Genomic DNA, 14,254 nt, shown 5'->3' with positions numbered 1-14,254 from the left:
CATGGGTGGCTCAGTGGGTTAAAGCCTCTGCCTTCGGCTCAGGTCATGATCTCAGGGTCCTGGAATCGAGCCCCGCATCGGGCTTTCTGCTCAGCATGGAGCCTGCTTCCTCCTCTCTCTCTGCCTGCTTTTCTGCCTACTTGTGATCTCTGTCTGTCAAATAAATAAATAAAATCTTAAAAAAAAAGAAAAAAAAAAAGAGTCTCTTATGGTTTGTCTCCCGATCCCATCTTGTTTCATTTATTCTTTTCCTACCCCCCAAACCCCCCATGTTGCATCTCCACTTCCTCATATCAGGGAGATCATATGATAGTTGTCTTTCTCCGATTGACTTATGAAATGAACTTTTTAAAGATACTTTTTTTAGCATCAAAAAGAGAAAATATCTGTGAATGAATCTTAAAAAAATGTGTAAGACTTTTGTGTGTGAAATATTTGAAGTTTTCTTTAAAAAACACTAGTCTTCAGTAAACTGAGATCTTTGCTCATGTTTATTTCCATGGGCACAGAAAATAGAACAGTTCAATAGTATTTCTTATCAAAGCGATCTTTATGTTTGATGGAATTTCTGATTTATTTTGGAGGAAATTAACAAATCAGTTCTAACAATTTTTGGGGAAATGCAAACAGTTAAGTGTAAAATAACATTATTGATAGAAATATACTATTATACTTTATAGAATTTTTAAAAATAAATATACTATTATACTTTATAGAATTTTTTAAAATAAATTTCTATCAATAATGTTATTTTACTCTTAACTGTTTATATGGTAATGAAATTGTCATTCATTTAACACTTTATCTTATAAAACGTGAAAGATGGCATTTTTATTTTTTATTTTTTTTTGAAAGATGGCATTTTTAATCAGATCCATAAAACTAAATTGTGGGTCAATTTATGAAAGTAGTATGCATAATATTCTTCCTTAGAAAATATTCCCATTAAGAGAAATGAAAAGCACTGGTATTATTTTTAAATAACCCTTAAAACTAATCTTAGTTGCAAATCTTTTTTTTTTTTTTTTTTTTTTTAGTTAAAAATCTCTTTTGAGTGTTCATAGTATATTTAGTGAAAATTCTTTAAAAGAGGATTCTTGTTATAGAATTAATTTTAATTTTACTGCCCACAAAAATAATAATAAAAATTGACCTTTACAGAGTTTGGGGTTATGTTAATAAGGCCACTGGTTCTAAGTAATTTCTTCTGTCTCTACACCATTCACATTTTTAAATGTCCTCTTTTGCCAAAAGAGAATTTTCTACACATCACATTCTGAGAAAGAAAGAAATTGAGAATTATTCCTTCTAGAAATAGAAGCAGTCTTGCTTACCTTGATTGAAAACATGACACCATTATAGAATTCTCCTAAGATATGCTTGTACTAGATTCATCCTAAGGGATCTGGCTCATATCCCTATTCCTTTCACTGTTTTCTCTAATTTTAAGTCATTGACTCTTTTGTCTTTACCCCATGTTTTATTGATAAATATTTAAATTATTTATTTATTCTTAAATAGAAGCATTTATTCTCCATTTTCCCCCTCCCCCAGTCCCTGGCAGCTACCAGTCTGTGTTCTGTGTCTCTGTATTTACCTACTGTGGGTATTTAATATAAATGGAATGGTGCAGTATGTTATGTTATGTTAGCATGTTTTCGAGGTTCATTCACAAAGCAGCATGCATGTATCGTACTTCATTACTTCTTATGGCTGAGTAATTGTTTTCTATGTATATATATATATATATCACAATTTGTTTATACATTCTTCCATTGAAGGGTATTTGGGCTGTTTTGACTTTTTGGCTGTTACAGTCTGTTACAGTCTTTGGCTGTTACAGTTTGACTTTTGGCTGTGAAAACACATGGACCTGTATTTGCTTATCCGTTTTTTTTTCCCCTTTGGTTATATACTTAGGAATGGAATTGCTGGGTCACATAGTAATCCTTTATTTAATTTTTTAAAAAGAGATTTTATTTATTTATTTGACAGATAGATCACAAGTAGGCAGAGAGACAGTCAGAGAGAGAGGGGAGTAAGGCTCCCTGATCCCAGGACCCTGGGATCATGACCTGAGCCAGAGGCAGAGGCTTAACCCACTGAGCCACCCAGGTGCCCCCTTTATTTAATATTTTGAAGAATCCTCAGACTGTTTTCTATCGCAGCTAAACTCTTTCTTTTTGCACTGATAAATATTTTTGAGGGCAACTAAAATCAAATAGTAAGAAATTTTCTTTTTTTTGTTGTAAGCCGCAGGTATCAAGCTCTCATAACCCTACATCAACAGAAGAACAGCAGCTGTATTGGGCCAAAGGGACTGGCTTTGGAACAGGCTCTACAGCTTCTGGATGGGATGTGGAACAAGCCTTAACCAAACAGAGGCTGGAAGAGGAACATGTTACCTGTCTTCTGCAGGTATGTTTACAACGTTGATACTGTCAGGGATAATAATTAAAATTATTTTTTTATATTTGTATTGATTAAGTGTTGATGACTCTCCAACTCATCTTCAGCTACTTGTATAAAACACATTATGCTCCTTGTTCTCAGTACATTTAAGATACTACTGGACAAAGATTGTTCTTCCCTACTGTAACTATAAATTTCTTCCCTCTCAATTAGCTTCTTCACTGAGAGGAAAGTGACGAGTATGAAATTACCCAATAACTGGAAAATGTACCATATCTATCTCCTTCCAGTCCTCTTTTCATCTAAAGTGCTGTGTCTGGACTCTTCAAGGGAAAAAAATTATTTTTTTTATATATTTGTTTCTTTGTTTCATATTGTTTTATGACTTCTAGAATCAGGCAAGTTGAACGAACACCGAAAATCCCACAGCACCAGTATGACAAGGGGGAGACGCTTAAATACTAGCTTGAGTCCCTGCATCAACTAATTGACTAAAATAGGTCAGATCTTTCTTTTTTTAAGATTTTATTTATCTGTTTGAGAGAAAGAGAGAGACAGTGAGAGGGAACACAAGCAGGGGGCATGGGAGAGGGAGAAGCAGGCTTCCCGCTGAGCAGAGAGCCTGATGCAGGGCTCTATCCCAGGACCCTGGGATCATGACCTGAGCTGAAGGCAGATGCCCAATGATTGAACCACCCAGGTGCCCCTAAAATAGGTTAAATCTTTGAGCCTTATTTTCTGCAGTTCTAGAATGATAGGCTCATTCTAGTATAGAATTCTAAGATCATCCTCAAAATGTAAACTGAATCTAGTCAATAAAATAAATAATGTCAGAATTTCTGCTAAGTTTTTTTGTTTTGTTTTGTTTGTTGTTTTTTGTTTTTTTAAGATTTTATTTGTTTAGAGAGAGAGACAGCGAGAAAGGGAATACAAGCAGGGGAGTGGGAGAGAGAAAAGCAGGCTTCCTGCCAGGCAGGGAGTCCGACTTAGGGCTGCTGCTAAGTTTTGAAATATGTGTTCTTAGGTGGACTTTTTCTAAATGTTCTAACTGTATACACTATACCATCATGCTAAAAGCACATCCTTCTCTTTTGAAAATCTGAAGAAAAGAATATCTTGTTTTTAAAAGATAGACAGTGACTGACTTGAAAATATAAACAGTACTCTGAATATCTAATAAAATGTGAATTTTTGAAGTGTGGTAAGCTAAAATCCAATGTGAACCCAACAATTTTCATTTTTAGGTTCTTGCAAGCTATATAAATCCTGTGAGTGGTGCAGTAGATGGAGAAGCCCAGTCATCTCATGAGAGTCGAGTTCAGAACAGTAATGCCCTTCCTTCTGTACTTCTAGAGCTGCTCAGTCAGTCTTGCCTCATCCCAGCTATGTCCTCTTATCTACGAAATGATTCAGGTAAATCACATTGTTGTTAGTCCTTTGTTGACTTCTTTTATCATCTATTAACATAATAACGTACAATTGAAGTATTTGGTGTTAGTCTTCCCCGATATATATAGGTATAAGATTAATGGATTTCTTTCTTAAAAATTTTTCTGGAGCTATCTAGTTGTCTTTAGGGGCTCCTAATTGGATAACTGTGTTGTGACCTGTTCTGGAACACAAAATGAAAGTTTTCCTTATCCCTTTGTTTTAACCTGTGAATGTACTGTATTAAAAAATAATGTATAACGGAAATTAATAGGGCAAAGGCTGGCATCTTCCTGACTGTGTTCTGAGCTAAATATGGTTGATTGAACTAATGTGCATTTTAATGTTTTTCTCAAGCACTGTACAATTTCAGACGATGGTAAATTGAAGAAAGGCAGATATACAAATTATTCTAATCCATAGATACTTGATAATAAGTGCTAATTTTTACAAATTCAATAAGAAAAGTACTATAGTTATTTACTTTGCCAGTATGCAACTGATAATTGAAACTAGTTATGGTTGTGAAATTAGTTCCAAGAATTGGTATTCTTTTTCCAAATAATAATAGTTATTTTTTGTTTAGAGATATTGCCAAAAAAAAACACAAAGCAGTTAACATCTCCTCCTTTTAGTTAAGAACTTTTAGGTTTTTTGTTTTTGTTTTCAACTGTCTGCTCTGCTTCTTATCTTTGTCTTTATTCATATTCTTGCTTATAAAAATAGAGTTTTACCCATGTAATTATATTATTAAGGAAGGATAGGTGAGGAAAATGATGGGATTAAGTCTTGAAGTCTGTTTGGTACTTGGTAGCAGTTTAATGCACAGTTGGATGGATGGAAAAGCTACTTGTATTTGAAAAGAGGTAATTGCCCCTTAACTTCTACCATCGTGGAGGTTATTGGGCTTAAAAACAGATGGTTCTCTAGTCTACCTTACACTTCTTCATAAAAATGTTGAGGTGATATATTATTTAGATTGATTTTGTTCTTACACTGACCTATTTCATATGTCACATTTGTCTTTTTTTAAAAGTAGTTGTCAAATAAACAGTATATTTGTTGATTAAGTAAAATATTTAAAGCTATAAACATACTGGTGCCAAAATTTAATATTGGATTGTACAGAGAAATTGAATAGAATAAGATAAGGTTTTTCTTTATCTCTTTCCACATTATTAAAATATTGTATTAATCATTTCACTTTCAAAATTTATATCCTCAAAAATTTAAAAACTTGTTCTATAGTTCACTCTTTGTGTAACACTGAGCTTTTATGTTTATGGTTCAGGGTTAAAAAGGAAATCCAGTATTATCTACGTTTACTATTTAAAATAATGTATTCATGTAAAGTGTAATTTCTGCTGAGTATGTTAATAAGTAGTGATTTTGATAACCATCTGGGATCACAGAGACTTTGATACTCTATCTTGGAGCTATTTTAGAAATTTAATACGACAAATCAGAGTTTGACCTTTCCTTTGTGACGTACTATTTATCTGTAAAAGGTGATTTTTTTTTCCCCAGCCCAATGTTTAGGTTTATGTGCTTGAAGCTGATACCAGTGGTATAGTTGGAATTGATATATTCACATTTGAATGTGGTAACAAATTATTTTGAAATTATATTTTTAGATAAATTATAGTGACTTAGTTAAGATGAATAGGTCAGATAATTTGGTAGCACACTTCTTATTATGTTTTCAGTGATCAGAGAAAATTATTCTCGAGTTTGTGATGCAGTCTGATCTTTAGTTGGTGTGAAAAGTATACTCATTTAAGATGAGTGTTAAAATTCATTCTGAATATGAATTTTTGAGGAAAACATAGCTTAATGTTACATTAATAAATATGTTACTTACATAATCAATTTTGGTTAAAATGTTAGTTTTTAAGGTAGCATTTTAAAATCTGAACAAGTTATATAGTCATTTTTCTTGGAACTTAGTAAAATTCCAGTTTTAGGGGCCCCGGGTGGCTTAGTTGGTTAAGTGGCTGCCTTCAGCTCAGGTCATGATTCCAGGGTCCTGGGATGGAGCCCCGCATCAGGCTCCCTCCTCCATGGGCAGCCTGTTTCTCCCTCTCCACCACTTGTGCTCTCTCATGCTCTCTCTCCCTCTCTCAAATAAATAAAATCTTTTAGAAAATTCCAGTTTTAGAAAACTAGTTTATAGTTCATTTTCCAGTTTTATCGTTTGCGTATAGAATATTATTTTTGGCAGTTTGGGGTGGTGGGATAGGGTAAAGTATCGAGTCTAGAATCTTCTACTTCAGTTGTCCTATCTCTTCTCCTTTAATTTGAAACATTTCCCAGCTTTTCTTTGCCTTTCATAATATCGACGTTTTTAAAGAATACACCATTTATTTCATTGCCTATCTGGCAAGTTGGTATTTAAGTGTGACAACAGTGCTAATAATTTCACTTGCGACATTATATTTAAGGGATGATTTGATTACATTGCTAGCAGATAATACACAGAAACACAGGCATAATGCAGTAGGCTCTTTTAAGAGCTGTAGTCAAGCAGTGCACATTTCCTTTCTGTCAAATATAAAGATTTTATTTATTTATTTGACAGAGATACAGTGAGGGAGGGAGTACAAGAAGTGGGGGTGGGAGAGGGAGAAGCAGGTTTCTCACCGAGCAGAGAGCCTGATGCAGGGCTTGATCCCAGGATCCTGGGATTATGACCTGAACCGAAGGCAGATGCTCAACAACTAAGCCACCCAGGCGCCCTGTTACATGTTTTTAAAATGATAGGTGATCAAGACAAGAAAATATAGAAACATATAGTAGTTTACACTCTGGTTTTCACTGGTCTGCCATTAACTGTAGAATATGCTTTCTTACTCCCTTCCCACCTCCTTTTTGTCCTCCTTCTTATGGTTGTTAGGAGAAAAATCCTAATATTTCTTTTTTTGTGAATTAACTGTTTCAGGAGGAATTTTTAATAGACTAATAGTTTTCCTATTATAACCTTTTCATATATTGGCTTTTCTCTATTGGCCTGAAAATGGGTGGAGAACAAAATGTAAAAGCTTGTTATAAGTGAAAGAATGGAGAAATTTTTGGAGTGTTTTGTTTGGCAGCGTCACAGGGGCAGTCTAAGTCTTCATATTTAGCTAAGTTAATCAGATTTGTCAAATGTTACAGCATGGTTCCAGTTACTTGAAATAGTTGAGTACATTTGAAGCTTAAATAGTTCTTTTTATGCTAACTAAAATAAAGACATCTGTTAGTGTTCTTATTTGGTTTTGTACATTAGATTAACATGAAATCAGTAACATAACTCAGTGTTGGCCAACTGTATCGAACAGTATTGTGTATGTACTTTTAAATTTTTCTTGAAGGAACTTAATTTCAGAAGCTAATTTATAAGAGAATTGTTAGAAAAATTATAAAACGGTAAATCTAAAGCCAGAGCTTCAAGGTGGGTAATTCAAATAAGTGAATTAAATGTTTTATCTCAATTATTAATTTTCACTTGATCTTAGCCAAAAGGCTGAGAAGCGATCAATTATTAATTTTCAAAGAAATAATAAAAACCCTTAAAGAGAGAAAGTAGTTAGGTAGATAGGAAAATCCTTGTATAAAGAACATGTTCATTTTAACTTGCTTCTCTCAACAGTCTGACTTCTTTTTCTCATTGCCATGGATTTTGAACGCTGCCTTGTAAACAAGGATCATTTTTTTATTCAAGTGGTGGTTAACAGTTATGCTCTTCAGTAAGCATGCAGTTCCCCTGCTGGCCACTAGATGGGGATCCTGTTTCATTGCCAGCAATACTTGGTTTTTAAAAAATGGGTGAATGTCGAATGTTACTCTAAGGTTCCTCACTGTCACCTTGTCTCCATACTATTTTGGAAAATGACATGCTCATATTTTCAGAAAGCAACATTACTGAGCACATTAAATTACTTGCCAATAATTATCAAAGTGTCATAAAAATTCTACCATTTTAGTGATGGTTTCATAGCATGGAGGTAAATATAATTTCAGAAAGGGAAATTTCAGTTTTCCTGTTCAGTTCCTGCCAATTACAGATGAGGAAGGAACAAATGAGAATTGAATTCTCATTTGAAATTGAAATCCAGAGAAATTTATTCATTTGCCTAGGTTTAACTGTTTAGCAGTAATATGGCCATTATTAAACTCACAAATTAAAAAAAAATTAAATTTTATTTATTTGAGAGCACAAAAATGGGCAGGGGTTTAGGGGGAGGAGCAGAGGCAGAGAATTTCAAGCAGTGGAGCTGCTGCACGGCTCCATCTCAGGATCCTGAGATCATGACCTGAGCCAAAACCAAGAGGCAGAGGCTTAAATGACTGAGCCACCCTGGCGCCCCACAAATTTTCAAATTTTAAAGCAAGATAGAAATGGCTTTTTCATTATGGAAAAGAGAAGTGAATAAACAAACATAAGTTAGAAGGTAGAAATGAGAGAACAAGCACAGGACTTTTTTGTTGGGAACGTTATAGAGTATCTACCAATTTAGCTAAATAATGGTATATATTGGTATTAAAATTTTCTCATTTTTTCACAGTATTGACTTGGTAGTTCCAGAGCTAGCTATAGTGGGACAAAACCCATTATTGCAAGCTGTATTACACCGTCTGATTTCCCTCACACAGATTTTATATGTTTATATGTTCTTACTGTATCTTATCTTTCATTATACTTCTCAAAAAGTCAGGATTTAAATTTAATTTCATGAATACACTATTTTGAGAGTAAAGTTAATTGTTGTTATGGCAAATGTCTAAATTTAAACATGACCACATTCTTTAATACCTGAAGTTATTACTAAAAAGTTAATTCATCTTCTCTCCCCAACCCTACACCTACCCCTGTACTCATCTTTCTGGTCTTAAGGGAAGCAAATTCAGGAGGGTCTAGCGTTCTTTGAGAGCTTGGAGATTATATTAGTGTTGTGCCATGAAAACCTAGTGGTTTATCAATAGAAAATGAGTAATCTCATCATTTATGAAAACTTAGTTTTGGTAATTTTTTTGATACACATTGCCTGGGAACAAGTAAGTAGAAATTATTGAGCCATTATGACACATAGTACTTAACTTTGTATCTTACAGTTTTCTTGGTAATGGTTTATTTGAAACTTTCGAATTGTATTATGCATGTTTCTTTGCGCTGTTTTAATGAACAGTCTATCAGAAATGGGTTAAAATTTTATTTTTATTTTTTTTTAAAGATTTTATTTATTTATTTGACAGAGAGAGATCACAAGTAGATGGAGAGGCAGGCAGAGAGAGAGAGAGAGAGAGAGGGAAGCAGGCTCCCTGCTGAGCAGAGAGCCCGATGCGGGACTCGATCCCAAGACCCTGAGATCATGACCTGAGCCGAAGGCAGCGGCTTAACCCACTGAGCCACTCAGGCGCCCCCAAATTTTATTTTTTTTTAATATTTTTTAAATTTATTTGACAGAGATCACAAGTAGGCAGAGAGGCAGGCAGAGAGGGAGGAGGAAGCAGGCTCTCTGCTGAGCAGAGAGCCCGATGCAGGGCTCCATCCCAGGACCCTGGGATCATGACCTGAGCCGAAGGCAGAGGCTTTAAGAAACGGGTTAAAATTTTAAAAGATTCGGGGTGCCTGGGTGGCTCAGTGGGTTAAGCCGCTGCCTTCGGCTCAGGTCATGATCTCAGGGTCCTGGGATCGAGCCCCGCATCGGGCTCTCTGCTCAGCAGGGAGCCTGCTTCCTCCTCTCTCTCTGCCTGCCTCTCTACCTGCTTGTGATCTCTCTCTGTCAAATAAATAAATAAAATCTTTAAAAAAAAAAAAAAAAATTTTTAAAGATTCTTCTGCTATATGTCATTTGGCCTTTAATCCCAAGCTGTATTATAATATGGTCCTAGTTTTCTTGAAAATTAGTTGAGGGGTACAAAAAATTTGAACTATTTGCCTATATTTGGTGTATTTATTTCTATATGCGATTTAAAAACAAGATACTGTTAGGAGCTATCTACCATTTATTTCATTTGTGGTAAAAGAATACAGAAAGCCAAAATTTTGATCATGTTAGTATCTACCTAGTATGCCTTGCCCATAGGCATTCATCAAAAAATGTTAGTTCCTTTTACTGAATTTCTCATATTTGTCAAAGGCATCCTGTGTGGGAATAAATATCTTTGATACAGAATACATCACTCTGTTAAATAATTTTATTGGTAAATTTTAAAGGGGGGAAGAGGTTGCTTTAATTAAGTTTTAAATGGGTTTCTAGTTGACTTCATTTGTACAAGTTTGTAAGGTTAAAATACCTGCTAAATTTCAGAGATACCTTCCTTTATTAACCAAAGTTAAGTGATCCTTCCCTTCCTGTTAGTTGCCAGTGTAGCTAATGCTTATATTTTCACTTCTCACATTGTAGTCCTATTATGGTATGAACTTTCTTAATGAAATTTCACCTAACCAACTTGCCAAGTTAAACATAACTCTCCAATTCTTCTATAAACACCTCAACTTGTATATGTTTATTTCTTTTCTCAATAATTAAGTTGTAAACCTATTAAAGTTGTATTTGTTTCCAAATTTATGCTGCTTGTATTACCATTATATGATTAAATATCATACAAACTAGATGTTTATATGATAAATAGTAGAACACTTTTTTAAAAAAAAAAAGACCCTATAATAAAGGAATTGGTTAAAACAGTTAATTAGGTTTACACTGAGAAACTATAAAATATTTCATATATATATAGAGAGAGAGAGAGACAGAGAGATCCCCAGTAGAATGCCCTGCCAGCTGGGTAGAGCAGGTTGGCCCTGATTGTGTAAAAAAACATACATGCTTTGATCCTCTGATACTTTGATGTAGATTTCTCTCTTTCTTCTTCTTGTCTAGTTGCTGGCTTATCTGCCAACTTCAGTTCAGTTCAGTTCAGCATATCTAGGGTTGACATGAATCCCCAAAATAATTTGTTGGCTAAGGCTTGGTTGAGGAGTATAAATTCAATAAATTAAATAATTAGAAAATTGCAAGGGAGATGAAATACTGTGTATGAATTGTTACGTACAGAAGTTATTTTTATCAGTGTATTTATATGAAACTCATTGATGTTTCCATCTTAGCATTTGTATATGATAGAGTTAGTGCTAATTATATATAAAAAATCATAGCATAGCCATAAAATACCTTCTGTTTATTAATGGACCAATATTCTTCATGGTATGTCCTCACTTACGATGTCCTTTCAGTTGGGCTCCTGGGTAGCTCAGTTGATTAAGTGCCTGCCTTCCCCTTAGGTCATATTCTTAGGGTCCTGGCCCTGCATCGGAATCCCACCTCAGCTGGGAGCCTGCTTCTTCCTCTCTCTGTTGTTCCTCCTGCTTGTGATCCAGCACTCTCTTTCTCTCTCTGTCACATAAGTAAAATCTTTAAAAAAAAAAAAAAAAAAAAAAAAAATTGTCCTTTAAGTAATTTCATTTCTAAGTATTTTAATTGCAGAGCCATGTTTTGTTTGTATTTTTTAATTTATTATTTCTTTTTAGAGATTTTATTTATTTGAGAGAGTGAGCGAGAGTGAGGGTACATGAGCAGGGACAGTGGGAGAGGAAGAGGGAGCAGTAGACTCCCCTACTGACCAGGGAGCCCCATGTGGAGCTCGATCCCAGGATCCTTGGATCATGACCTTAGCCAAAGGCAGATGCCTAACTGACTGAGCCACCCAGGCGCCCCTAGTTACTATTTTAAATTAGAAAATTTCTCTTATGGGAATAACTATAGTATTATCAGACATTTGTATCCTTAGTTGTTGAAAATTCCAAGGTATTTTTCAGGTATTGCATAATTCAGCAACCAGGAAACATCTGAGCATCAGGAGGGCAGTGACTTGGCTTGCATAGTAGTAAGCAGTAGCACTGAACATGCACTTGGTACTTACTGAATAAAGGAGCTGTAAGCCACCCTTGCAGACATGCCGTTGCATAACAGTGTTGTGCTCGTGCTCTTTGTCAGCGGGTCACATTTAATCCTGTTACAACAGGGAAGTGTGCGTGTAAAAAGGACCAAAGCGTAAAAGACAGCTAAGGGTTTTCTGATGCAGCTCTTTAGGGCAAAAACAGTGATTAAGGAATTCAAGACTGAAACAATAGCTCTGTTTTACGTTTTAACAGGCAGGTTTTCATTAAGACTTTGTTACATTTATCGACTCCTTTTGTTCACTGAACACCCATCCATGTTAGTTTAAAAGTACATATCTGAAAAAGCGATCATAAATTATCTTTTCCTTAGTTTTCCAAATTCTCTCTGGCTATATTCAAAAATCTTTTTTTTTTTTAAGAAAACACAAATAATGCAAAATTAGATATTAATAACTATGTTCCAGGAAATGCAAACATACAAAACCTTGACATTTTTAAGTGTAAAATGGATAAGAAATGATACAATAATGAAACTTTTTTAAAAAGATTTTATTTATGTATTTGACACAGAGAGATCACAAATAGAGAGGCAGACGGGGGGCGGGGGGGGGAACAGGCTCCCCACCGAGCAGAGAGCCCAATGCGGGGCCCAAGCCCAAGACCCCGGGATCATGACCCGAGCGGAGGGCAGAGGCTTCAACCCACTGAGCCACCCAGGTGCCCTGATACAATAATGAAATTTATGTAAAGTTATTTATAAATCAGACCCCGAGTTTTATGTATCACGCTGTTCGGGCCGTTGTCCATCTCATTGTCCTTTGCTGATTACGCTGTCTCCACAGCTTTTGCTTCCATTCCTTATATGAAGAGAATATATTTTATTTTCATAATTTAAGATTCTCAGTTGGCCCTTCCTACTACTAACTCAGTTGAATGAAATAAATGCTGTTTGAATAAAGGGAACTACCCTGTTTCATTTACTTAAAAGAACTATTTTATTTTCTCTATTTCCATTTATTTTTAGATTTAAAAAAAATTTCAACTGTCAATCATACAGCGCTTGCAGATTGTCATATCTTTTCCTCCAACTCCACTTTATTGAGTTTTAGCTTGCCAGGCTGTCCTCAGCATTATTCTTATTGTGGACAGATACTTCTCATTTTGTGCTTTTTCTTGTTGTTTTTGATAACTTATGACCATTTAATTACTTTTTGAAAACCAGTGTGCCTTGGATTAGTTATATTCTTGTATAATTTTATCCGAAATACTATAATTTTATGTAGTTTATTTTTTATTTCATATACTTATTTTTTTAAAAGCCGTTGTAGGTTTTACAGAGTTCCCACATACTTCCTCTCTCTTCAACTCCTAGTATATCGTACCCTGTTACTTACATGTTGCATTAGTGTGGTACATGTTACAATTGATAAAGTAATAATGATATGTTATTTTTAACTAAAGATGGTGGTTTACCTATAGTGTCCCTCTGTTTTGTACAGTTCTGAGAGTTTTGACAAGTGCATAGTGTCATGCATTCCACTATTATAGTATCAAACAAAATAGATTCACTGCCCTAAGAAGCTCGCTGTGCTCTGCCTATTCATCCCAACCTCCCTCTCACCCCCCTGAAACCTCTAGTAACCACTGATCCCTTTACACACTCCATTGTTTCCTTTTCCAGAATGTCATATAGTTGGAATCAGAGTATATAACCTTTTCAAATTTGCTTCTTTCACTAAGTAATTTTTCCACTAAGCATTATATATTTGAGGTTCCACCATATCATTTGGTGGCTTGATAGCTTGGATATTCGACAGTTTAATTACATATTCACCTTTTGAAGTGCATCTTGGTTGTTTCTAGGTTTTGACAGTTATGAATAAAACTGCTATAAACTTTTTTGCTCACATTTTTGTTACAGTTTTTGTTCCATTGATCTATTTGTCTATTCTTTTGCCAATACTATATTATCTTCATTATTGTAACTCTATAGTAAGTTTTAAATTCTGATTGTAGCAGTCCTTTGACTTTTTAAATATTGTCTTGGCTATTCTGAGTATTTTGCCTTTCTAAGTAAATTTTAGAATGGGTGTTGATATCCTCAAAATAATTTACTGGGGTTTTTATTGGGGTGGTTTGTGCTTTGTTCTGTTTCTCTTTGTATGTTACATGGAAGCAAGTTGGGAAAAATAAAACATTGTACAGTACTTTATTAAATGAGTTTATAAAATAGTACAAATGGAAATTTTCGGATAACTGGCTACATTTATATCAATATAAATTATAGTGTTTCAGATATTTAAATGTAGAAATGGAAGCTATTCAGAATTTTAATGGAAGAGGGAAAGTTTTTCTGAAGCTTTATTTTTTTGCTATTCCCAAGTTGAAACAGGCTCTAGAAGTTGCGTTTATGTCTGTGTTTTCATGTGTTTAAAAATTAAAACAACATATTAAGTTTAAGTGTTTATAAAACTTATTGTTTTCTTTTCCTCATACACAAAGTAGTATTATAAAGCAATTGAAGAAAATAAA

At 34.5% G+C, this 14,254-nt stretch overlaps 1 protein-coding gene across 3 annotated transcripts in view; it reads left to right on the top strand.

Moving 5' to 3' along the window:
• Positions 1 to 14,254, top strand: part of LOC111154155 (baculoviral IAP repeat containing 6) — a 232,730-nt gene that overhangs the window by 167,506 nt on the left and 50,970 nt on the right. For all 3 annotated transcript variants that reach the window (XM_022513574.1, XM_022513573.1, XM_022513572.1), the window contains exons 64-65: positions 2,254 to 2,418; positions 3,657 to 3,825. In XM_022513574.1, coding sequence (XP_022369282.1) covers positions 2,254 to 2,418; positions 3,657 to 3,825 — 334 coding nt within the window. The remainder of the gene's footprint in view (positions 1 to 2,253; positions 2,419 to 3,656; positions 3,826 to 14,254) is intronic.

Source organism: Enhydra lutris, unplaced genomic scaffold (genome assembly GCF_002288905.1).
Source record: "Enhydra lutris kenyoni isolate GAN:26980312 unplaced genomic scaffold, ASM228890v2 scaffoldscaffold35, whole genome shotgun sequence".
NCBI lineage: Eukaryota > Metazoa > Chordata > Mammalia > Carnivora > Mustelidae > Enhydra > Enhydra lutris.
Note: the sequence above shows the minus strand (reverse complement) of the source record. Positions and strands in the feature narration are given on the sequence as shown.